At 53.5% G+C, this 23,852-nt stretch overlaps 5 protein-coding genes across 5 annotated transcripts; 3 read left to right on the top strand and 2 right to left on the bottom strand.

Moving 5' to 3' along the window:
• Positions 1–641: 641 nt before the first annotated feature.
• On the bottom strand, positions 642–3,285 carry QC762_309760 (uncharacterized protein). The gene is made up of 5 exons (XM_062889273.1): positions 2,861–3,285; positions 2,718–2,800; positions 1,181–2,655; positions 720–1,121; positions 642–655 (listed from the first exon to the last, which is right to left on the bottom strand). Exons 1-4 carry the CDS (start codon positions 2,916–2,918, stop codon positions 995–997), a joined length of 1,743 nt encoding a protein of 580 aa, XP_062745237.1. The 5' UTR covers positions 2,919–3,285; the 3' UTR covers positions 642–655; positions 720–994.
• Positions 3,286–4,149: 864 nt separating this feature from the next.
• DCK1 (Deoxycytidine kinase 1) lies at positions 4,150–12,037 on the top strand. The gene is made up of 2 exons (XM_062889272.1): positions 4,150–10,174; positions 10,240–12,037. The coding sequence occupies exons 1-2, from the start codon at positions 4,672–4,674 to the stop codon at positions 11,001–11,003; spliced, it is 6,267 nt and encodes a 2,088-aa protein (XP_062745236.1). The 5' UTR covers positions 4,150–4,671; the 3' UTR covers positions 11,004–12,037.
• Positions 12,038–12,670: 633 nt separating this feature from the next.
• Positions 12,671–14,263, top strand: QC762_309740 (uncharacterized protein; the record flags this gene model as incomplete). The annotated part of the gene is made up of 3 exons (XM_062889271.1): positions 12,671–13,391; positions 13,460–13,506; positions 13,558–14,263. The coding sequence occupies exons 1-3, from the start codon at positions 12,813–12,815 to the stop codon at positions 14,261–14,263; spliced, it is 1,332 nt and encodes a 443-aa protein (XP_062745235.1). The 5' UTR covers positions 12,671–12,812.
• A 2,365-nt stretch (positions 14,264–16,628) lies between these two features.
• On the bottom strand, positions 16,629–20,416 carry QC762_309730 (uncharacterized protein). Its single transcript, XM_062889270.1, has 2 exons — positions 20,141–20,416; positions 16,629–20,077 (listed from the first exon to the last, which is right to left on the bottom strand). The coding sequence occupies exons 1-2, from the start codon at positions 20,255–20,257 to the stop codon at positions 16,991–16,993; spliced, it is 3,204 nt and encodes a 1,067-aa protein (XP_062745234.1). The 5' UTR covers positions 20,258–20,416; the 3' UTR covers positions 16,629–16,990.
• On the top strand, positions 16,976–23,246 carry QC762_309720 (uncharacterized protein; the record flags this gene model as incomplete). Its single annotated transcript, XM_062889269.1, has 4 exons — positions 16,976–22,362; positions 22,418–22,567; positions 22,615–23,129; positions 23,192–23,246. Exons 1-4 carry the CDS (start codon positions 21,484–21,486, stop codon positions 23,244–23,246), a joined length of 1,599 nt encoding a protein of 532 aa, XP_062745233.1. The 5' UTR covers positions 16,976–21,483.
• Between the last annotated feature and the right edge of the window lie 606 nt (positions 23,247–23,852).

Genomic DNA, 23,852 nt, shown 5'->3' with positions numbered 1-23,852 from the left:
CATCTAACTCTATGAACAGACGTAGTCCCACACCCAGACGTTGTATCAAGCCAGGATGGAATTTAACCATCCATCAAGGTTGACTCCCATCCCCTCGTCACCACAAAGCGCTGAGCAGGGTGAAGAGAGAGATAGCATTCTCATCCCCAGTCCGAAGACCAGACCAGGGATGAGAATACGGCAGTGAAGCACCACCATATTGATCGATAGGCCACGAGCTCTTGCTGGAAGAAGTGTGATACCAGCATGGCTTGGTCAAAGCTTCAAGTATATCACCCTGCTGAGTGACGGGAGAGGAGAAAGAGATTTATAGGTGAGAGTGGGCGAGAAGTGGTGGCGTAGGGGTTTGGAGGGTTGGGGATGGGGAGGTTGTGGAGGAGGAGGGATGGTTATCTGGGGAAGGGGGTTGGGTTGGGAATGGAAGAAGTGACGGAGATGACTGAGGTGCCCGTCGAGTTGAGGCATTACGACCGCCCGGGTGAGGTAGGAGCGCTCTTGAAATCTGACAACTGGTAACCGAGACAGGGAGCAGACTCGAGGAAGGAACGGGGTGGGTTCACTGGTTGGGGGACCTCTTGCTTAATTCCGGCGAGTTACCTAGTTTGTCATCTGGCGCTCTTTTCGGGAACGTTGATTGTCACTTCAGTCAGATGAGCTGAGATGGGTATGGATTATAAACTACTCGCCAACAGAGTTGGAAAGGCCATGGCTTCTCTTACCAAATTTTTAACGACGCTGGCGATATTAAGTCTGGTTTGGGGTGTGGAGGGGGAGGGAGGGTAAGCAAGTCAAACTTTCATATCATTCCCCTCGAACTTGTGATTGCTTGAGGTACGTGGTCTCCAAGGATAGCCGACAGGCGTTGAAAGGTAATACGTAGGCTTTTTGAGTTACTAGGGTGTCCCGACGGAAGAATTGTGGAAGCGGTGACTTGAGATGTAGGTATTGTCCTTGAGAATGAACAAAGGCCACGCCTGATCGAAGTATAAAGACCTCATGCAACACACTGAGCCAACCTGGATGCGATTTCCGTGCCGAACTTTGCAGGGTTCTCGAGTGAACTCTTCTCACCCAGGGCGATACAGTCGCGGATGACGTCTGCAAAGATCTTGCCCACCATCCTGCACGAAAATTGTCAGCTCATTGCTCATTATTTTGGGGTAGATGGCTTGACACTCACCTATCCAACGTAGGTTTAAGGGAAAGCGCTCGGATGACCTTGTAAGACGCTTCTCTGCTCCCGGGATCGTGCTCAATTTGCTTGTCTATCGTTGTCCAGAGCGCCAATTCAAGCAAGACACAGCCCAGACTATAGAGATCATAAAGGCGTCGATAGGCTATTTGAGGGTCGTTGCGTCTTGCTGGATGCTCGTAGTAGTCGAGTTTCAAGTTGATACCAGAAGCTGCGCCGTTGCTATAACCAGCGATGAAAGGACTCGAAAGGTCAAAGACTCTGTGGGCGGCTTGGGTCGAGGATTCGTCGCCAATACTGCCCAGAGGGAAGAACAAAATGTTGTTGGGTCGGATGTTTCTATGTAAACGATTAGCCGCGTCAGGCTTAAAGTGTGATGGGGCAACATACTTGTGCGCCCAGTCTACGGCATGCATCATGTGGACAGCATCAACAAGCTTCTTGGCAATGTCGAACCTCACGCCTAGGTCCAGACCATCCCGTGTTTTGATGAGTTGTCTCAAGTTGATGGGCATCCGTCGTTCCGAGATGGCTCCTGGTGGCAATGGTTGAGGAAGATTAGTTCGGATATTGATGGGCGGTTTTAGGACAAAACCAAGCCGGTTGGTGCGTTGTAGGTCGTCTAATATTCCATAGGAGTCAAGCATAGACATCTCGTCTGGCTTGGGAACATTCAATAGAAGTGCCAGTTTCTCAATCTCCCGTCTTTTGCCTGAAATCTGTGCGTTCTGCGCCCATTCTATGAGGGCGACTCGGTGATCACCTTTCTTTGGGTAATCGTAAAGAAGCGCCATCGTGAACGTGCCGCGACTGTCTACTCTGTAGTTGTCTGTCATGTGAAACGAACTGGCTCCAAACACATGGGGTCTTCCAGGAGCCCCCTGGATGGCATGGGCTCGCAAGTTGACCATCTTTGCCAACGAACGATAGTTACCAGCACCCACTGAGTCTCTTGAGGTCTCAGACTCCCGCGTATAGGCGGCGAGAAGTTTATTTAGTTGATCTCCCGTCAGCTGATTGAGGTTGTCGTATATGCCCTTGTTTAGACGGGCCAGTTCCAAGGGCTGGCCATAACCCCATAAGACCTCATTGAACTCTCGGAATCTTACAATCAGTTCATCGACGCCCTTTCCACCGCTTACCAGTAAGAACTGGATTCTTCTCATCACCAATAAGTTGGTGTTGCATTTGGTCTCGAAGCGGTTAATGTTTTGCGGGTCGAGGTCAGCATTGGTTTCAAAGTGAAAATCGTCAAGGTGTTGAATTCGGTGGTCCGTGGGTATCAGCTTCTTGATCTCGAAGCCGTATCGGTCAAGGCCTTTGATGTCAAAGAACAGGCGAGAGTTGAGAGCCAGCTGACGCAGCACAGCTTTGGCGCTCACTGGGTTGTCCTGGGCGTAGTGTTTGAACTTTCGTTCTCGAGTTTCGGAGGGTCCCCATATTTCACACCATGACCGGAAATTCTGTAGACATTTGTTAGTAGATACCTTGTCTACTGACCATGTTAGGACGGCAGGTATCATACGTTTTGATGATTCTGAATCCGTATCCGTTGCTCGCTCAGTTTCTGCTCCAGCTGTACAACATCTTTGATCAAAACGAATCCGGCTATTGTTTGTTAGAGCTCTCGCACTATTACACCGATATATCCAGGTAATGAATTCATACCGTTGCAAAGAGGAATCAACTGAAAGACGCCTGCAACAATGTTCGCGACCTCAGCCATTGTTGCTGGGAAAATTCAGAATGAGATGACGAGGAGGGAAGAGTATCGGCAGCATCGTGCTTGGGGCAGAGCAGCTGATATAGAGGCTGTCAAGCGGGGCATATGCACAAGACGTGCGTCTTCGCCAGTTCTTGCTGTTGGCTGTACACTGTGATGCCTGGTGAAGAGGCACAGCAGGTTGACACTAATCCGTAACCCTAACCCGAGCTTGAGGTGGTTGTTGCGCAGTCATCCCGGCCACTGATGCAGGAACGAAAGCTAGGGTCCACTTAATTTTAATGATAGCAACGGGCCATCTTGGATGCTTCGACTTCAACCGGCTTGAGTTGTAAGAAAAGATATTCAAGATAAGACTGAAGTGTTCTTTTCCTACCCTCGACTCAAAATGATACTGAACATCGAGTCAAGTTGCACTTGTAAAAGCTTCCAGCAAGTCCAGACCACCTCCACCGGGATGCGGATAAGCACAGACCCACTGATGCGTAGTGTGGGGAATTGGCTGATGGAGCAAATCCGAAAGGGTCTGAGCGTTTAGCATCAGTTCTCCCACGTAGCGTGCCATCTTCCAGATCAGTATTCCAGGTTTTTTTTATGTGTGTGTGTGTGTGTGTTGGACGGTGAGGGAGATACGATACGGCCTTGATAGAGCAGACTGCTGACTATCACGGGGTGAGGAGCAGGCATCAGAACAACAGTTGTTGACTCTGATGAGGGACAGCTCCACACAAACAAGCATCAGCTCAGGGGTAAGTCGCTCGACGGGCCGCAGCCGCAGAGGTACACGCAGATCAGCCAATTTGGGAAGAAGACGTCCATCGATCGAGTTGTCATATTGTGAGACATGGAGTTTACCGCTGCAGGAAGAAAACTTGGGAAAAAAAAGAAACTAGATCACAAAAAATCTTCTTCAGCACAGCACAGCACATCTGCTGGCGCCAAAGAGCCCCAGGTCAATAGGTAAACTGTTACTACACTACTACAAACAGAGAGCGCGCCAACCTTTTCAACAAAACGCGCTCTCGGGGAGAGTCCAGTGTCGGAACCTTAATTGCTAAACCCCCAAAGATTTGATCAATAAGTGTGGTCGGCAGAGACATTCTCAGTCCATCAATTTGTCCAGTGCCAAATCGAGACCCCTGCAAAAGTGGCTTCCCCTCTCCCGCTGTTCAACTCCAACGCACATCGATTTGCTTCAGGGGTGAGCTCTTCCTACCGACCTTAATTCCCTTCGCTCGCTCCTTCTCGCCAATTTCGCCATTCCCACACTCGTTTCCCCCCCAGGCTTCCAAACGTTCCGTGGTGTGCAGAGCCCGGAAGTCCGCCCAGCTGGAAGCTTGCTAAAATCAATAATCCCTAAAAGAAATAGAGGTGACATCGCAGCAAACCCGACCCAGACAGCCCCCTTCCCTGCGCCGCTGCCGTGCCCGCTCTCCCCAGCAGCGTCGACGTCAAAGCTTTTTCCGACATCTTTTGACAAATACAGACAGACAGACGACCCTCTCACGAGCACGACGACGATTCGACCACGTGCACCGGCCCGTCAATATCGTCCCGACCGACCGACCGACGCAAAATCATCATTTTGGGGCGGTCCCCGGCGACCCCATCGCTCTCTTGACGGGAAAGGCGCACGCGCAATCGCCTTTTAATTCTCTCCAGGGACCATCCCCGAATCATATTTCCCCAACTGCGCTGCGCTCGTCACTTTCAACTCGCGACTTGAGAGACCATAGATGCCTTCCGGCTGGACACAATGCCCTGGCAACCGCTGCCTCGCATCGCCTTCGCCGTAGCGACCTACCCTTTCGCTGCCTCGAGTCCCGCCGACTTACCCCTCGAATTGGGCGACGAGCTGTACATCATTGAAGAGACACCCGACGGTGATTGGTTTCGCGGGTACCTGGTGTCACCACCGAGTCTGCTTGCCGGTTTAACAAGCGTAAAGGGCCACACCCTCGAGGCCCGCGTATTCAGCGGCATCTTTCCGCGGAGTTGTGTCGAAGTACGCGAAGTGCTCGGCGAGAGCGACGAAACAGACGACAATGAGGCCGACAGCGAGGATGGCGTCGCGACAGACCCCCTATACATAGGCAGCGATTCTGCCAAGGGTGGATTGGTTCCCAATGGCGAGAAAAAGAGGAGGAAAGACAGGAATAGGGGCCTGCAGAAGAATGGATTGCTTTCGGTGCCAGTGCGGCGGGATCCAAATGCGCCTCGTCAGCCAGCCCCAGTACCAATGCTCAAGATTGGTGACGAGACGCCCACCTCAGCCTCGGAACCGCTCATCGACGAGATCGCGTCGTGCCTACGAGAATGGCACTCGACCAACCTCCACGAGCTACTCCTGACCCGTCAATACGCTAAACTCGACAATCTTTCACAGCTTATAGTTACGCTCAACTTCTCGAGACAACAGTTTTTGCACGATGTACTTACGACGTGGGAATACGAAAATCTGCGCGAGAAGACAGTTTGGGACTTGGTTCGGGTCAACAAGCTATGTGGTGGGGAGGTTATCGTGCGCGATCCGCACGCCCGAGGGAGGGTGTTGACTGGAGACGATTCAGTGGTAGAAATAACGAGGTTGCAGTCCATCATGAGCCTGTTGGACGAGACACCCACGCCCCAGATCGAACTGACGGCGCTCCACCACCTACTGGTAGACATCAAGGGGCTGGCAGGCGCATCCACCGAGGCGACAACTCTGGTTTTGTATCTGGCGACCAAGACGGGAGGCGGCAAGCTCACCACCATATCCGAAAGCTACATCGTCGAAATGCCTGGCGGTGGGCAGATGGGCCAACTGACGAGAAACAACCAAATGCGGACGCTTTTTTCTGATCTTACTGCCGCTGAGATTGGAGACGTTTCCTCGATAGATTCCGAATTGTTCCTCATTGTCAAGATTCGCGCGCCGCAACAGGTGGTTGCTGCTAAGCCTAGCTCTAGGTCTGGTTCGATGTCGCAGAGCTTGCCACAATTCTCCAAGGATCCAACAAAACCACCATTGTCTTCCGGGAACAAGTCAATGCGCCGGAGCTTGATGTGGGCGGGTAAGAGCACAAGGTCCGCATTCTCCAGAGGCAACAATAAGCTTGATTCGCTATCTGAGCAGCCGGAGGAAATAGCATCACCCACCACAGCAGGGGCCGAGAGCAGAGATGGCCATCCGCCGAGCACAGCCAATTCCAAGAACGGGCGGTCTTCCGTGGACGGATACGTCACCCAGACTGCTGACAGGACAGTGGGTGTCGGCTTGCTCAGGCTGAACTCTATCATGAAGCAGGAGGATGAGGTGGAACATATCGTGACCCTGTGGGCCCCGTCTGCCCGGTTTGCGACAGAGCGTGGAGACGGAGAGGAATGGGACCCGGTAATACGTGAGGTCCTGGACAGCAAGCCCGGCTCTTATGAGAAGTCGAGGAGAGCCGAGCGGCTCCAGGTACATTTGCGTGCCTTCAACAACCCGGATGCGGATGTGCTCATCAAAGCCACCCCCACCGTGTTGGCGGGCATCTGCAAAACAAACAAGATGGGATTCTCAGGGGCGCCAACAAAACCGAGGTCTGACATCTATTTGACAATCGACGAGGCGGCCCTGACCCGCCAAACGCTATTGTCTCGATATCGCGGCAGCCCGGCATCCCTTCCGAATAGTATTCACGGGAACAATCTGCAGCTCACACTCGAAGTGAGGAGGCACTCAGGCGAGCGCATCGACAATTGCATATTCCCGTCTTCCAATACCGAGTGCATCAGCACTTGGAAGACGGCTGCTGCCGAGCGTGGGGAGCCATGGAAACAAACCATCAAGCTGGTGATCGCGCCAGCGGATGTGCACCAAGCCCATGTTGTCATGCAGCTTGCGGATGCACCCAACAGCGCCTTTGCAGTCGCATACATGCCCCTATGGGATCAGCAAGCCTTCATCCACGATGGTTCTCACTCTTTGGTTCTCTACCGGTTGGACGAAAACACCGTCTCTGCACAGCAAAATGCGCAGGGCAAGGGCGGGTATCTCAGCCTGCCGTTTGCTTTCAGGGGCAGGGAGGAGCACCAGGCAGAAGTGACCGGCCCAATCGCCATGGTTCGCGTGGAGACATATCTTTGCAGCACAAGGTTTTCCCAGGACAAGATCATGTTGAGACTACTGGGGTGGAAGGACTCTGCGCAGGAAGCAATTCCTGATCTTCTGAAGCAGTTCATCTTTGTGGCCGAGATTGAGGTTGTCAAGTTGCTCAACGATGTTTTGGATGCCTTGTTTGGAATTCTCGTCGCCTACTCTGGTAACGATGACTATGAGGACCTCGTCTTCACCGCGCTGGTTAGGGTGCTCGACATTGTACACGATCGACGATTCAACCTGTCTCCGTTGGTCGACCAATATGCTGAGAGCAAGTTCAACTATCCGTTTGCGACGCCTTGCCTGGTCAGATCGTTTACTCGACTTTTGTCCAAGCCAACTGAACCAGAAACGGCAAGGAAACTGCGCGCTACCTTCAAGGTGGCACGGCATATTCTCAAGTTCATCACGCATGCCCGCGGCCAGCAAAAGGTCAAGGAGGCCGGCATTGGGATCACCAGTACAAACCCCGGGTTCACGCGCCACCTTCGAAGCATCTTCAAGGCCCTCGATGCCATGATGCGGAGTACAGCACCGGTATTGGTGGGAAGCCAGACGCTTGCTGTTCAGCATTTTCACACTTGGCTCCCAGAGCTGGCTGGACTGTTGACCACGGAAGAGATTCTCCATATTGCTATTGACTTTATGGATTCTTGCTCCATGGTCAAGGGCAAACTTGTCCTGTACAAGCTGGTTCTCATCATCAACTATGCCAAGCTGGACATCTTTTCTCACCCAGAACAGCGGTCTGCCCTGAGCGCCAATACCGTCAGGTGGATTGCACCGCACTGGGGGTACACCGAGGAGGTTACCGAGCAATGGAAGGATCAGGTTCGGCTATGCTGTTCCGTCCTCGCCAGCCAGGTTGAACACCTTGGCCCTGAAATTCCCGACTACATCCCCAAGATCATCCAGTCCTACCTCGCCCTCAACGCTATTCCGAAGAAGCCAAAAGATCGTCTATCTCTGTTGTTCCCCACCTCATACCCCTTCCCCAGCAAAGCGATCACCGGAGAGGTGGTGTTTGACGAGGCGCTTATTGAGCTATCTGCCGTATTGTCGGCGCTTTCTACTTCGCCAAGTGGAATGCAGCTTGAGCTGGCAGAAGACGACCTCAATATCGTGGTGGAGAACTCGCTGCGGGTGCACATGAGTATCCTCCAGGGCGAGACGTTTCCTTCCAACTGGCTCAGCGTGCACATCTTTCACCACAAGTCAACTATGCGGACATTGCAGTACCTCGCCAGCATCCTGCTCGAGTCCTTCTTACCACATCCTGATGAGGCCGAGAACTTCAGCACCGAGCTGTGGAAGCTCTTCTTCACCACGCTCCTCAAACTGGTCGGCAGCCCATCTCTTGCGCTCGAGACATTTCCCGAGCAAAAGCGCCGGGCCGTATGGAAGATTGCCGGTGATGTCCGGGAACACGGTGCCGAGCTCCTCCGCAGGACATGGGAGGCCATTGGCTGGGAGACGAGCCTTGAGGAGCGTGCTCGCTACGGTCTTTCCAAGATGGGCGGTTATCAAGTCCAGTACGTGCCGACATTGGTTGGGCCCATTGTTGAGCTTTGCTTGAGTGTCCACGAGGGGCTGCGACGCATGGCTGTCGAGGTGCTTCAGACGATGATTGTCAGCGAGTGGACTCTGAGCGAGGACCTCAGCGTCATACAAACGGAGATGATAGACTGTCTGGATGTGTATTTCAAGGAGAAGCCGCTGACGGAGAGCATCTTGCAGAAGCTGTTTGTTGGAGAATTACTAGAGCGTTTTGAGCCATTGAGCAGGCTGAAAGACGAGCCACTCTACCAGGCTATCAGAGAACTTATGGGCACGGTGGACGACTTCTTGGATCTTCTGGTTGCTGTCCACAGTGGTGATGGATCGGGCGAGGCATCACACCTCATCCACCGTTTGAGATTGATGGAATTCCTCAGGGATATGCAGAAGGAGGAGATATTCATCCGCTACGTGCACCAACTGGCGAACCTGCAGGCCGAGGCGAGGAATCACGCTGAAGCCGGCCTGGCGCTGAGGCTACATGCCGACTTGTACGACTGGGACCCCCTTAGAACAACACCACCGCTGTCGGACCCCGAGTTCCCTGCGCAGACTCACTTTGAAAGAAAAGAGCGGATCTACTTTGACATGATCAAGCACTTTGAGGACGGCGAAGCATGGAGTAGCGCGTTGGCGGCATACAAAGAGCTCCAGCAACAGTATGAGACCAACATCTTTGACTTTGCCAAGCTTGCCCGCACCGAAAGGGCCATCGCCAACATTTACGAGACCATCGCCAAGAGCGACAGGCTGGTGCCCAAGTACTTCAAGGTCATCTACAAGGGCTTGGGCTTCCCGGCTAATGTCCGCGACAAGGAGTTTGTCTTTGAAGCCACCCCTGCCGAACGGACTGCCGGGTTTACCGACAGAATGCAAGAGATGTACCCATCTGCTCAGATTGTGCTTAGTGACCAGATCGACGATGTGGAGGGTCAGTTCTTGGTGGTCTCCGCACTGAGTCCTCACCGCGACCTGGGGCATCATGTCTTCCAGCGCGCCAGGGTTCCGCAGATCATCAGGGACTATCTTATCTCTGCTCACCCTCAAGAGTTTTCTGTTAGCAGCAGGAGGAACACCACCGGGCCTGTGGAGGAACACTGCGCCGAAAAGATCATCTACACGACTGCGGAGCCATTCCCGACGATTCTGAGGAGGAGTGAGATTGTTGCCATGCGTGAGGTCAGGTTATCAGCCAGAGAGACTGCTCTGGAGAGAATCGTGCGAAAGACGGCCGAGATGTCTATTCTAGAGCGCAAGATATCAGATGGTGAAGGGGGCGACGAGGCTGTGCAACTGCTGTTTGATGCTGTGGGCATCAGCGTCAACCCAAATTCCGAGAGCAGCGTGGTTTGCTACCGGGACTTGATTCCCGGCATGACCAGGCACGGGGCACAATCACCTGCAAAGGACAGCGAGCTGGATGAGGAGGAGTTTGAGCCGCCTGAACTGAACCCTCAGGAGAATGCCATCAAGATGGCGTTGGTTGATCATGCCATCTTGCTCAAGAGGTGCTTGGCCACTCTCTCAAAGACTGGTGTTGAGGTTCTCACGCGACATGTTGAGGATCTTCAAAAGTGTAAGTTCTTCCCTTCCTTCGACTGACTGTTGGGAGATACATGCTGACGATATTTGTTGCTGCAGACTTTGAGACGACATATGCCACAGAGATCGCACTGTTCACGCCAGCTGCCCCGCCTGTTCGTGAGGCAAGCACTACGCCCTCACCAACATGGCCGCGCTCCCCTCCGTCGACTGTCGGCGGTATCCCTCACCTTTCCAAGCCCTCGATCAGCGGCATGTCTGCTATCACCGGAGTAGAAGAGGCTGCCGTCATCAGACCGGTATCGATCCGCCAAGGCCGCGGCGCCCGCCTAAGCTTCCTCGGTGGCCGCAAGAAGGAGCTTTCCAAGGATGGCTCCCCACCATTACCCACCATCAACGGTGACGTGCAAGAGGACTCGCCCAAAGACAGCGCCGCCAGCACCAAGGAAAACCGCCGCAGCTTCATCTCGGGCTTCCGCACCCAAACTTCAGCCTCGAACGACGCCCGGCCTAGTCTTACGGTCCAGACCAACGGCATGGACGGGGCCGGCTTCTCCATCTCACCAGGTGGTATCACGGGGGGCAGCCATCTCACAACCGCGACGACGACAACCAATAACGACTGGGTGACGGACTCGGCTGGGGGCAGCTTCATGGGCGGCCTGAGTGGTACCGCTACGGCGGTTGAATCCCCGCATGGCAACGGCGAAAAGACGCCTAGGGAGAGCACTAATAGCAGCAGTACTATGGGCGGGAGCGTGAGGAAGCGGCTGAGCTTGCTGAGGCTGGGGAAGAAGAGTAGTAAGGATAATGCCAAGCAGCAGGCGGGAGTGGTGGGGTTGGGGGGCGTTGATGAGGAGTAGGCTGCCTGTCGGGTTCTGGCTTTGGGGGACATTGCTGTGAAGGAGGATCATCTGATGATGCAGAGGAGGGGGTGGGTATGAGCAAGCATTGCAGGAAAGATAAAAGGGGTGGTGGTGTGCTTGATTCTTCGTTTGACAAGGACCCTTTTTTTTTTTTTTTTCGTTTCTTTTGTGGATTTTCTTTTTCAAGGTCAATTATTTCTTTTTAGTACAGACACTACCACGCTTTCTTTTTATTGTGTGGTTTGTGGAGGAGGGATTTTGTTTGGATTATTGCGAGATTGGGGGAGGCATATACCAGTGCTTTTTTTTTTTTGTTCTTGTTTGTTTTTTCATTCTACAGATTTATTATTGCTGTTGTATTGGGAACTTTTTTTGTAAATAGGAGGAAGGGAAGGAGGGAGGGGAAGGGAAAGGGAAAGAATGGTGTTCTGGATAGCATTCTTGTTGTTGTGCGTGGCAACAACTGTTGAAAAGATGAGTAGAAATCTTGTTTATTTCTTGTTCCTGTTACTTTTCGTTCGTTTCCAATTTTTCTTTTTTCTGCATGTGTTGTATTTTTGTTGCATTACTAGTTGTGTATACCGCAAAAAGAAAGCGAGTGAGGTTGGAGATGAAGGGAAGGGAGGAAGCACCATGTATTTTGTGTATATTTATGTTGTCCTGTATGTTTTACATGTGTACACAGTGGTGGCGGTGGTGGTGGTGGTGTGTAGGTTTGACTGGCGATGAGTTGTTGAGAGAAGAGGAGCGATTCACATTGAGTTAACATACATTGATCAAAAGACGTGTGTCGCACAGACACTCTATTTATCCTATCTATATAAGCCAAGGGAAAAACTGGTCTCTTTGGTGAGGGGAGCTAAAATGTCGAGCCGGACGAGAACCGGCTAAAGTCTGAAGTGCCGGCTGGGGTTGGATGCAACCTGGTCTGGACTATGGTCGGTTGAGATAAGCTTTTTCGCGGGTTGTGGGGGAAGGCTTGGAGGGGAAGTGCATTTTTGGCGGGTGATATAGAAAGGTGAAGCGAATGGGACGGTTGGCGGAGGGAGTTCCGTGGTGGGGGATGGATTCTGTTTCTAGTTGGTAAAAGAAAAAGGCAAGGTGGAGTGATGGCTGAGCATCTGGAGATCCGGGGGAAGCTTAATGTGGTGATCGGCCCAAGGGTCTTTGGGTAGTAGGTAGGTAGTGACCACAAGATCGAAGGTGTATCCTCCTCCTCTTGGAGTGGCCGTCAGCATGTAAACAGTGATGAAGCTGGGGCAAATCCATTCTCTAAATAACACAGTGCTGGGTTTTGGGCCAACGCTGAACAGCTTACGCGTCCAGCGTCGTCCCTCCCACCGTTCTCGACTAGCTCCACCTCACGATCGACCACTCGCCCCCATCTTAAAGCGAGCTCGTCCCGTCCCGATTTCCCGGGCCAGGCCACGGAGCTTAGACTTCCACCCAGGAAGGAAAAGAGGTAACCTCGTGGGTGTACCAGGGTTTCAGACTAATGCAGGCACTATAACAACACAGGCAAACTGCCGGGCTAGATCCACGGTTTCCAAGGGGGATATTTCCACCGGTTGTTGATGGGAAATGTGGCCACTGTTGGATTAGCTGAGATGGATCTCAAATCACGATAACAAATGTAATGTTGCCTTGGTGATGTGACAAGCCATCAGTAATCATCTTTTGCTCACCGCTTGCCTCATCACACATCACCCACTGGATGTTATCTCTCCCCAATCCCACCTGCCTCCATCATGTCCCCTCGTGCCTTCTCTTTGTAGATCCTGTGGCACCACTACCACCGAAAAAGCCATGACCTCCCGCTCCCGGTACCGTCTCCTCTTTGCCGTCTCTTGCGTTCTGTTCACCTACTCCTTCCTCAACCACCACAAGCTTCCCCTAAACTTTGACATACTCTGGCCGGATCAACAATCATCACGACGAACAACCCCGCCAATAGAGGAACGCCAACAAGTCCCGCTCGCGTCACTTGAATCCTCGTTTTTTACCTGGTCAGATCCCGACGCACCACCAATCCCGAAGCCACCGTACAAACCTGAGCTTGAAGAGTCACCGCCCATACCGGATCCGTTCCCTTTGCTGTCTGAATACCCGGCTCCGCCGAGGAAGTTCCTGTTGCAGCATGTCCCCAAACCGCCGAGAGGGCAATCGAAAGAGGAGGCGCCGCTCTTGATAGGGTTCACCCGGAACTGGCCTCTGTTGTTGCAATGCGTCACGAGCTACATCGCTGCAGGGTGGCCACCGAGCAGCATTTATGTTGTGGAAAACACCGGGACCATGTTTAGCAATAGGCAGGGGCGTTTGACGTTGCAGAATCCGTTTTACTTGAATCATACCCAGCTGGGGATGTTGGGGGTGAATGTCATCATTGTCAGTTTCCTGTCTTTTCTTTTGATTGCGTTGGATGGGAGGTATACTAAACAGAAAAAAAAAAAAAGACACCCACCCTGTTGACCTTTGCCCAGCTCCAAAACTTTTACCTCTGGTATGCCCCCCTTTTCCTCCCTCTCCTCACGGAGACTAACCACCCCCAAAGGACGGCCCTCAACCGCAACTGGGACTACTTCTTCTGGTCCCATCAAGACCTCCTCGTCTTTTCGCCACCCGGTGACCCTTCATCCACTCTCTACTCAAACGTTTTGTCGGTCATGCAGTATCTCAAAACCCCCGCCGCTCCCAGGTGGGCTCATCACTTCTTCGCCTACGACCATTTGACCCTCGTCAACACTGCCTCTGTCTTGTCCACCGGCGGCTGGGACACCCAAATCCCCTTTTACTCCACCGACTGCGACATGTACACCCGCCTGATGTGGGCTGGCTTCTGGCAAGGGGAGTCGCCCGATGTAGGGCGCATCTTTGACGTCAAGACAGTGGTTGATGACTCTGCTGCGCTACTGTCACTACCGGGTTACCAAGCGAGTTTCAACGGGACGGTGTATGAGGATCCGGTTGAGCTGGGGGAGGTGATGCAGGATGTAAAGTACAACCATAGCAACGACAACTCGGGGAGGAATACCTGGCAGCTGAGGCAGAGGGGGGGACAAGACGAGCCGTTCTATCGGGACGCGGTTGGGTTTGAGGTGGGGACGCAGATGACGATTGATTTGGGGAGGAAGGTGTTTGCGGAGAAGTGGGGGCATAGGGGGTGCGATATTGCGTTGATGGAGGGGATCGAGAGTGGGGATGCGTGGAGGTTGGAGAGGGATTGGGAGGAGGGGGATGGGGGGGAGGATAGTTGGTAGTCTTTTTCTTAGTTTAAGGGAATATAAGTTTTCCTGAAATACAACTGCACAACAGTAGGTGATGATTAGAGGAAGAAACGCTTTACTGTGCGGAGTATGGGATAGTAAAGAGAAAACAAAAAAACAAAAAAGGAAACGCTGGACACACCGCCCTGGAAAATCAAAAACGCTGTGTGGACGGGCCAGAAGTCAAACCTGGGTCTTCGCTCAAACTCGGGAGTGTAGTAACCGCTATACCACCGAGCCACGGAAATTGGAATCGGAACTGGAAAATATATACCCTCCCCTAGCTGGGTCTGTGTGGCTTGTTGGAGGGCTAAGGGTGACGGTTGTAGGGTTGGGACTTGCCGGCTGGTAAGAACGCTGTTTGTTTGGAAGAGGTAATTGTTACAACCTGCACCAGAAATGGATACAGACTGCAAGGCAGTACGCCAGAGGTGAATATGACAGGATAATCGAAGGTTGTGGCAAGCGTCTCAGACACGGGTTCACTGTCAACAACAGGTTGTTCTAACAAAGAGCTACTGAAAGTAGATTGTAGACAAATGAACTTGAATTGCTTGCATGAGGAATCAGATTCCTCGATACGGGGAGCGCCCGGCGCTCCCCCCTATTTATGTCAAGCTGTCTACATATATTTCTGAAGTATCTTTGTACCTTGCTCAGTGTGCTCAGTGGTCTTGGCCACTGATCAGACTGAGCAACTCCTGATTGGTTGCACGGGGGCTTGTGGGTCTTTCCATCCCTGGCCCAATGATTGGCTGAGGTGCCCAGCACCTCGGGTACCACCCAGTGGTTCCTGTATAGGGGTATTACGCTTGGGACGTAACACGAGACTGGGTTTATGATGGGTATTATCTTCGCGGGTATAGTAGTTACGACCTCAGACGGCCTTAGCAAGGCGAAACTGGCCCAGCCTGGCAACCGCGAATGGGCAACGGTAATCCAGGGAGTCAATGCCCTCGGCTGGGCCATCCCTCCTTTCATCATCTTAGCCGCGCAGTACCACCTTGCCAACTGGTATACCGAGTGCAAACTACCGTCCACCTGGCGCATCGCAACTACCGATAATGGCTGGACTACCAATGCGGTAGGCCTAGATTGGATCAAACACTTCGACCATTATACAGCGTCCCGTATAAAGGGCAAATACCGGTTGTTAATCCTCGACGGCCACGAAAGCCACCACTCGACCGAATTCGAGCGCTACTGCCAGCAGAATAACATTATCACGCTCTGCATGCCTCCACATTCCTCCCACCTCCTCCAGCCACTCGATGTTGGCTGCTTTGGGCCGCTAAAACAGGCGTACGGCCGCCAGATCGAGGACTTGATGCGCATGCATATCAACCACGTAAGCAAGCTCGAGTTCCTCTGTGCCTTCCGCGAGGCCTTCTTCGCCTCTATAACGGAGAAGAATATACAGGGTGGCTTTGCAGGTGCTGGCCTTATACCATACGATCCAGAGAGGGTGCTTTTTAAGCTAGATGTAAAGCTTCGTACGCCAACACCTCCAAACTCACGGCCCGGCACTGCACAACCTTGGGTCTCCCAAACACCACACAACCCTCGAGAAGCCAATTCACAGTCAACGCTTATTAAGACTCGCATTGCCAACCATCAAAATAGCTCTCCGACTTCAATGTTGGCTGCGGTAGACCAGCTTACTAAGGGTACAACAGCTATAATGCACCAGGTGGCTCTCCTTCGTGCAGAGGTCTCGTCGCTCCGTAAGGCCAATGAGGCATTAAGCAAACGCCGGAGAGCTAAAAAAACACGCGTAAGGCTTGGAGGGTCACTTACTGTACAAGAGGCACAGGATCTACTGGATCAGAAGGCCGTGGATAGGGAGGGAGTGCAAGAAACGCAGCCGGAAAGTAGTAATGCAGGGGGGGCTCGTACGAAGGTTCGGTGCTGTAGTGTGTGCGGCAAGCCTGGCCATAATGCGCGCACTTGCCAGGAGGCTGCAGAAGCATCTGATTCAGCTGTTTCTGATGTAATTATAGTTAATTCCTTATGTTGATGTGGTATAATTGAGGATGGTTTGTTAGGGTGTGGTGGGAGGTGGGTCACTCGCTGATATGGGTCACCCGCTGATAATGTACGTTAGCTCATCGTGCCTGTAGCTACTGCCTGGCCTGTGAAAACCACACTCCTAACTCCTCCCCCTACTTCATCTCATCCTGAATGCTCCTCAACACCGTGTGAAATTCGGAGTTGTTTTTGATGCCATGCCCAGCCCAGACTGAACACCGACACTGACATAAACCGGGCATGAAACAACAACTCAACAGAATGAATACGAAAGTCGTGAGAATGTCACCTTGATCACCCTATCATAAGTACAAAGAGTAGTTACAATTCAGCTCAAAGCCTATCAAGTCAATTCTTTTTACTGCTATGCTTACTTGCTATGCCGACATTAAAAGACACAAACACCAAATGCCCCCGGTTTCCCCATTCCTTCCCCAAAGAAAGACAAAAAAACAAAAGCCTCCTCCTCCTTTTTTCATCGCTGAAACCACAAGTTTAATTCATCCAACAATTTCCCATACGTACAAGACCACACCAGATCATATCCGACCGAACATATAAGTACCTTACGTTTCGTAATCCATCATGAAAGAACCTCCCCCCACCACCACCATCAAACAAACGAAATTACCACTCCCATGTAGACAAACTTCCCTTTAAAAAATAGACATCATCCCCCTCTTGTAAAAGGACTCACCAAAACCTCCTCCTCGTAGCCGTAGCCTTCTTTGTCTCGGTGGTCGTCGTCTTGCTCTCCTCCTCCCCCTCCACAGGCAGCGAAACAGTAATCTTCACCGTTTCAGTCTCATAAACAGTCTGCTCCACCGTCTGCGGTATGGCAGTCACAACCCTCGACACAGTCTGCGTCTTAGTCACCACGCTGACCCGCACAATCTCCGTCACCGTCTCGAACACGCGCACAGTCTTGTGCTGCGTGACAAAAGGCCCGGGGATAAAGTCGATAACGGTCGAGTGCCTCTTCCCAATGACGACCTGCTCCAGACCGCCGTACTCTTCACTGCCACCAGGTTTCTTCCCAACGACGACTTGCTCAAGACCAGACTCTTGCGGGGGTGCGTCGGCCTTCTTCCCGCCGGCGGCAACGACCTGCTCAAGACCATATTCCTCCGCTTCCGGCTTCGGCGCTTCAGCCCCAAAGACTTCCACCCCCCTCTCACCATCGGCAACAGCGCCGGTGGGAGTTTCATCGTCTGATTTGGGTGCGGCCCCGTAAACCTCAACCCCGGACTCGGGCTTCTCGGCGGCGGGCTCGGCGGGCAGCGGAACGGCGACATCATCCTGCGCTGACTGAGCCACAGCATTGACCGCCGCCGATGCGAGAACAAGCTCCGCACTAGCCTCAGTAACCGCGGCAACCGGAGCCTCAGAGACGTTATTCTCCGCCTCCTTCTCCTCCTCCTCCGCAGCAACAGACCCCTCCTCAACAGTTTCGACAACGGGGACCTTTTCCTCCTCCTCCGCAACTTCAATCGACGGAACCTCACCCTCAACCTCAACAGCAGGCGTCTCCTCAACAACCACACTCTGGGCCTGAACAGGCGGATCAGAAGCAACACCATAAACAACACCCCCCAAGCCCATCGAACCGTCCTCGGTACTAGCCAAACCCGCAGCCGCCTCGGGCACGCTCGCCTCAATCTTCGCCTCAGGCACCTTCTCAACAGCATAATTCTCCGGCCTCGGCTCAGACTTGTACGTGGCAGGCGCCAAGTCCTGCTGTCGATTCCCCAGCCCAATCACAACCACAAGCAACACCAACACGACAATAGCCACATTCTTCGGGTCGTTGAAAAAGTCCCTCGCCACCAGCGCGCCCGCCTTGACATATGTCCACCCATCCTTCACCGTCTCATTCCCGTTATCCAACGCCACCCTAAACGCCTCGGTGAGTAAATCGATAAATCCCGCGTTTTGGAGCTCCCGCTGACGTTTCTGCGCTCGCTCAGCCTGTCGGCGCTCGTACTCAGCTCGGCGTTTGCGAATGACTTCAGAGGGTGAGAGGGGCGTGGGAGGCGCAATGTACGAGTCGGGGTGTCGGTCGCGGAGGGTCGATGACTGATCGAGGCTAGACGTTGGCGTGATGGCTACGAGAGCTTGGGATACCGGAACAGACCCGTAACCTTCACCGACCGAGGGCGCTGGTCTTGCAAAAGGTGCACGCTCGGCAGCCGGTTCTGGGGTTGGGATCGGTTCAGGCGGGGGCATGTCGCCATAGATTTCGCGCATCCGCTCTTCGTCGCGACGTCGACGCTCTTCAGATGTGTCAAGGCCGTCTTGTGCCGCGCGGGGACGCGATGATGACGGCGGCTGCAGGAACTCTGGTGAGGTCACCCGATCGAAGGGTTCCATTGGTGGCTCAGGTGTCGATGGCTGGACTTCGACATGCAGACCAGAAGAAGGCCGCGAGCCATGCAGACCAGACGTCGGGCGAGATCGCTGGGCATCGGCTTGCGCCTCTGGAGTGAGCCCTGACTTGGCCGCAGCCTCGGCATCCAGCAACAGGTCTCTCTGTCGTTGCTCCTCCTGCTCAAGCTGGAAGACGGCCACCTTTTCGAGCTCATGCTGCATTGCTGGGGTGAGAATCAGTTCGACCTCGCAGTCCACCCGCTCCATTTCCCTCCAGCAGGCTTCCCAGGCGCCGGATTTCATAAGTCCGTTGCTAGCGTACACCTTTACCCGGTAAATCTTGCTGGAGCCCAGCTTCTCATAGCGGATCTCGGTCTTGCATTCCTTACACCAATGCCGGTTATCCTCAGTTGACTTTAGGTATTCCAACTCGCCTTCCTCATCGTCTTCGGCCGTCACGTTGGCTGGACCGAGATAGTGCCCGCATTCCAAGATCCTGGCTCTTCTCTTGAATGGTAGCTCAAGAGCTTCGAGGAGACGCTCTTCAAGCACCTCGAAATCGTTCTGCGGGTGTGGGAGAAGAATACCGCGCTCGAGAACAGTGTCGCCCAGTCGGTCCTGCAGATCACGCCACGAATCGCGCAAGGCCTTGATTTCGTCCGAGGCCACATAGGGAAGGCCCCCTTCGTCGATGGTCTTACCGCTGACGAGATCGAGCCCATTAAGCGTCTCGCCCCAGACCCAGCGAAGAGGCAGGAGGGTGACGTGGAGAAGAACGAGGGGAGCCTCTGTTCGGACCTTGAAACGGCTCGGTGTTGTTCGCCCCTTGGGAGAGTATTGCACCTGGACGGTGGGACTGCCGACCCGGGATACTGTGGGAAACATGATGGGCGTTCCGCTGTGTCGCTTGTTCGGCCTGGCGGAGCTTCCGTCGAACACTGAAGGTGTGGGAGAGCCCGTCTGCAATGCGCGGACTTCGGACGGGGTGCGAATCGACGAGCGGGCCGACCGAGTCGATACGCCGGACACGATCCTATCCGAGTTCCTGCTTTCGGATGTCCTACTCGAGGCGCACGACTGTCGACGAGATTGGCTGTCCTTCCCTTGGGGTGTCTTGGAATCAGAATCGTGCCCTCCATCTACCGACCCGACGGAACTGTGGCTGCGGGACCCATGCTCGCTAAATACGTCGTCGCCGTGGTGGGAGCTGTTATCGGCGGTGTCCTCGCTGGCGGTGCGAGAGTGGAGGTGCTGGCGGAGCAGCGAGCTTGTGGATTCTCGTCGGTTGGGGCTATCCCGAACGCTATATGTGCTCGTCGCGTCTGACTCTTCCCCCTCGATGTCTTCGGCTGTGGTGGCGCGAGGTTTTGTTTCGGGAGCTACGGTCTCTCGCTTTTCCGGGTCCTGCTCCAGCTTCGATGCGACGACGGTCAGCAAACGCCTTCCACGGTCACAATGGACGGCGGGGAATTCTACCTCTGTGGACAGCGGCACCTGTGCCGCTCGTGTATCGTCGTCGGCCATGTCTCGGTCGCTGGGGTCTACAAAGATTGCAAAATCCAGAGGTGGTGGCTCTTTGAGCTTCTGGGGCATACTTTGTGTGTGTTTATAGATACCAGCCACCACTTGGACGCTCGGGCAACGAACCGAAAAGCCGGTGCAGCAGCATTGGTCGAATCAAGTTCCACCGGGTGGAGAGGCTAGACTCGGCGATGCGCTGGCAGTCGGCAAGGGGAGGATGACGGGAGGATCCGACTGGTGTGGCCGGGTCTGGTGGTGGTCGGGCACAAAGTGACAGGCGGCGGCAGCAGGGGGCGGGGGCGGGAAAGGCGGTGACGGGTGCTGTGACAGGAGGGAGAGCTTTCTCTGCCAGTACACCCAAGTCTTGCATTGGTGGGCGAGGTAAACAAACAGTTGCCAGGTCGACACAGCCCCGCATTTATCTCAGGTCTTGGCCCAGACCACCCAACGGCGAGTGTGCAAGTGAATATCATATTGGTGTTCCACCGCATTCGAACCGCTGGATACACAGCTGCTTGATGTGGCGCCTCATTGCTCCGGGCTGGGATGAATTGACTTTGCTTCGACATTCCATGCCTGGACGTTCAGCAGTAGGGAGCATTGACAGGTGCAGGGTTCCGAGTTGGATGAACTTGACAGCTGCGGAACCTGACGTCATGTCTTGGCGTGTCTTCTCTGCCCCTCGTGAGAATAAGCATTTTCGAAGGAAATCTTAGATGGGAGATGAGGTGCTGTCTTGGTGAAAGGCATTGAAGTGGTAGAGATGGTACGATAGAGGCACTCAGCATAATACCTTGATACGTGTTCTGCCTTCGTCCATGGTTGAAGAGGGGCAATCCCCCAACCCTACAAAAAGCCATTTATAATCCGAGTACCGCTGTCCGATAACAAGCAGATAAACCCCTCAACATGGCCCTGTCAATTCCTGCCTTATTCCATCCCAATGTTGGATGCTGCGCCTTGACGAGGCGTCCAGACCGAAGGCTCACCGCCCCGATGTCACCCTCCGTCCCACTCCCAAGGGCTCGGGCTCCGAGTATCCCACACATGGGGGGGGGGCGCTGCCCGAACTGGCCATGACGTCCAAGTAAGCTTCCAAGTTTCCAACAGATGGGATTCCGCCTGCCCCTGCCGAGCCTGGTTTACCGTCGAACCCAATCTAGGCCCAGATCTCTATCAGAGTCGAGCATCTGGCAACCTGCTTAAAACCACATCCTACCCCTCGAGTCCCCTAGCCTTCATCTTTCTTTTATTTATTTATTTTCTACCCTTTACATCAAACAACAACATCAATCAACATGGGCGGCAACCCCGAACGCACCCCCTCCCCCTCCAGGCGGGAGCCTACACCAGAGAACATGACCATGATGCAAGGCTTCGAATGGTACATCCCCGCCGACCAACAACACTGGGCCCGCCTCACGAAAGCCCTCCCCCAGCTGAAAGAATTCGGCATCGACAACATCTGGATCCCCCCCGGATGCAAAGCCTCCTCCAAAAACGGCAACGGCTACGACATCTACGACCTCTACGACCTGGGCGAGTTTGACCAAAAGGGCACCATCTCCACGAAATGGGGCACCAAAAGGGAGCTCGTCAGTCTTTGCAATAAAGCGAAGGAGCTCGGCGTGGGGATCTACTGGGATGCGGTCCTCAACCACAAGATGGGCGCTGATCACAAGGAGCGGTGTCCTGTTGTCGAGGTTGACGAGAATGATAGGACGAGGGTGGTTAGTGGCAAGTATGAGATTGATGCCTGGGTTGGGTTTGAGTTTCCGGGACGAAAGGAGCAGTACAGCAGGATGAAGTGGCATTGGTATCATTTTACCGGGGTGGATTTTAACGCCGAGAATGGGAAGAAGGCGATATACAAGATTGCGGGTGAGCAAGGGGAGGGATGGGCGAGTGAGTGGGATGGGGATGTCGATGATGAGAAGGGGAATTATGATTTCCTCATGGGCTCCGACATCAACCATGAGCACCCTGAGGTGAGGGAGGACATCATGCGGTGGGGGAGCTGGCTTGCGAATGAGATCCCGATCAAGGGGATTCGGTTTGATGCTGTCAAGCACTTTAGCGAGGACTTTTTGCGCGAGTTTATTAAGAATATGGACAAGGAATTTGGGCCGGGGTGGTTCTTTGTGGGGGAGTTTTGGAAGGATTCGTTGCAGGACATGGTGAGATGCTTTTGCTATTCAGAGCTCATGGTACTACTGGCTAACATGGCTTTAGAACGACTACCTGGCAAGGATGAAGTACAAGTTCTCCTTGTTTGACGCGCCATTGGTTCATAACTTTAGCGACATCAGCAGGGCCAATGGGGCTGACCTGAGAAAGGTGTTTGACGACACCTTGGTCCAGGCGCAGCCTGTCTCGGCGGTTGTAAGTCACTTCCTTGGCACTTTCTGAAGCCGACACTAATCGGTTAGACATTGGTGATGAACCACGATACCCAACCCTACCAGGCCCTCGAAGCTCCCATTGAGGGCTGGTTCAAGCCTCTGGCCTATGCTCTCATCCTCCTGCGCGACCGAGGCTACCCTTGCGTGTGGTACGGTGACTTGTATGGCATCCAAGGCGAGCACCCCTTCCCTCCCTCCTGCGGTGGTGATCTCCCGAGGATCATGCTAGCCCGCAAGCTGTATTCGTACGGCCAGCAAGCCGACTACTTTGACTACCCTACCTGCATCGGCTGGGTGCGGTATGGTACCTGGGACAGGCCGTTTGGCTGTGCCGTGGTCATGAGCAACGCTGGGCCGGGAAGCAAGAGAATGCATGTTGGTGAGATGCACGCGGGGGAGGTATGGACTGATGTTATGGGGTGGAATGATGCCAAGATCAAGATTGGGGATGATGGGTTTGGTGAGTTTGTGTGTGGGCAGACGAGCGTCAGTATTTGGGTGAATGAGAAGGCGAAGTATCGGGCGAGGTTTGAGAAGGAGTTGTAAGTTTTTATTTTCTGGTATGCTTTGAGGGTACAATTACGGTTTGGCTAACAGTAGACAGTGATGCCGACATCTACAGGATACCCTATGACGAGTCGGGCTCTACCTCTTCGTAGGCCTGTGATCACAAGTATACCCATGACGGGGTCGTAAGCGAGGGCTACAGTTGAATAGAACAGACAACTATCAAGACGGTGTCCCACCAACTCGGTCTTTGATTGTTTGGAATGCTTCGTCAGTGCGTTGAAACCAACTTCCCTTTTGGGTTGTCGAGGGCTATATGTGAAGCGGTCCAATTACGTGTCCTGCAAAGTGTCAACAAGAAGCCAACTTACATGTGCTGTGAATGGGGGTGTGTCGTGGTTATATTGCATACTGGCACTTTACCCGGATTGAGCCCTTTGCACCGCAATGCTAACCGACGTATCGGCAGGCAACTCGGCACCTTCCTGGTCTTGTAACGGACGAGTTGTAAGAAGTCAGGTAACACCAGATGTGGAGGAGGAAGATTGGGACCCCCTGTTGATATCGGAGGCATGATTGCCGATTTGTTGTTCCCCTCTCCCCAAACTATGCAAGAGATACTATCACGACGTATTACGCGTCTTTCTTGGTCTGCAACAGTCCAATGAATCTCGGCTGGGAGAATGGCGATCTAAATCTTGGATTCAGGTGAGGGGGGTTGGGGGGGTTTGTTGGGTATAATAGGGTCCAACTGCCAC

This window comes from Podospora pseudocomata, chromosome 3, assembly GCF_035222375.1.
Source record: "Podospora pseudocomata strain CBS 415.72m chromosome 3, whole genome shotgun sequence".
In the NCBI taxonomy this organism is placed as follows: Eukaryota; Fungi; Ascomycota; class Sordariomycetes; order Sordariales; family Podosporaceae; genus Podospora; species Podospora pseudocomata.
Note: the sequence above shows the minus strand (reverse complement) of the source record. Positions and strands in the feature narration are given on the sequence as shown.

Coding starts and splice junctions, on each gene's coding strand:
- DCK1 (XM_062889272.1), top strand. CDS start 4,672: ATGCCCTGGCAACCGCTGCCTCGCATCGCCTTCGCCGTAGCGACCTAC. Junction 10,175..10,239: donor TGTTGAGGATCTTCAAAAGT/GTAAGTTCTTCC, acceptor TTGTTGCTGCAG/ACTTTGAGACGACATATGCC.
- QC762_309760 (XM_062889273.1), bottom strand. CDS start 2,918: ATGGCTGAGGTCGCGAACATTGTTGCAGGCGTCTTTCAGTTGATTCCT. Junction 2,656..2,717: donor GGATTCAGAATCATCAAAAC/GTATGATACCTG, acceptor AAATGTCTACAG/AATTTCCGGTCATGGTGTGA. Junction 1,122..1,180: donor CTTAAACCTACGTTGGATAG/GTGAGTGTCAAG, acceptor ATTTTCGTGCAG/GATGGTGGGCAAGATCTTTG.
- QC762_309730 (XM_062889270.1), bottom strand. CDS start 20,257: ATGCCCCAGAAGCTCAAAGAGCCACCACCTCTGGATTTTGCAATCTTT. Junction 20,078..20,140: donor AGGTGCCGCTGTCCACAGAG/GTAGAATTCCCC, acceptor GTCGCATCGAAG/CTGGAGCAGGACCCGGAAAA.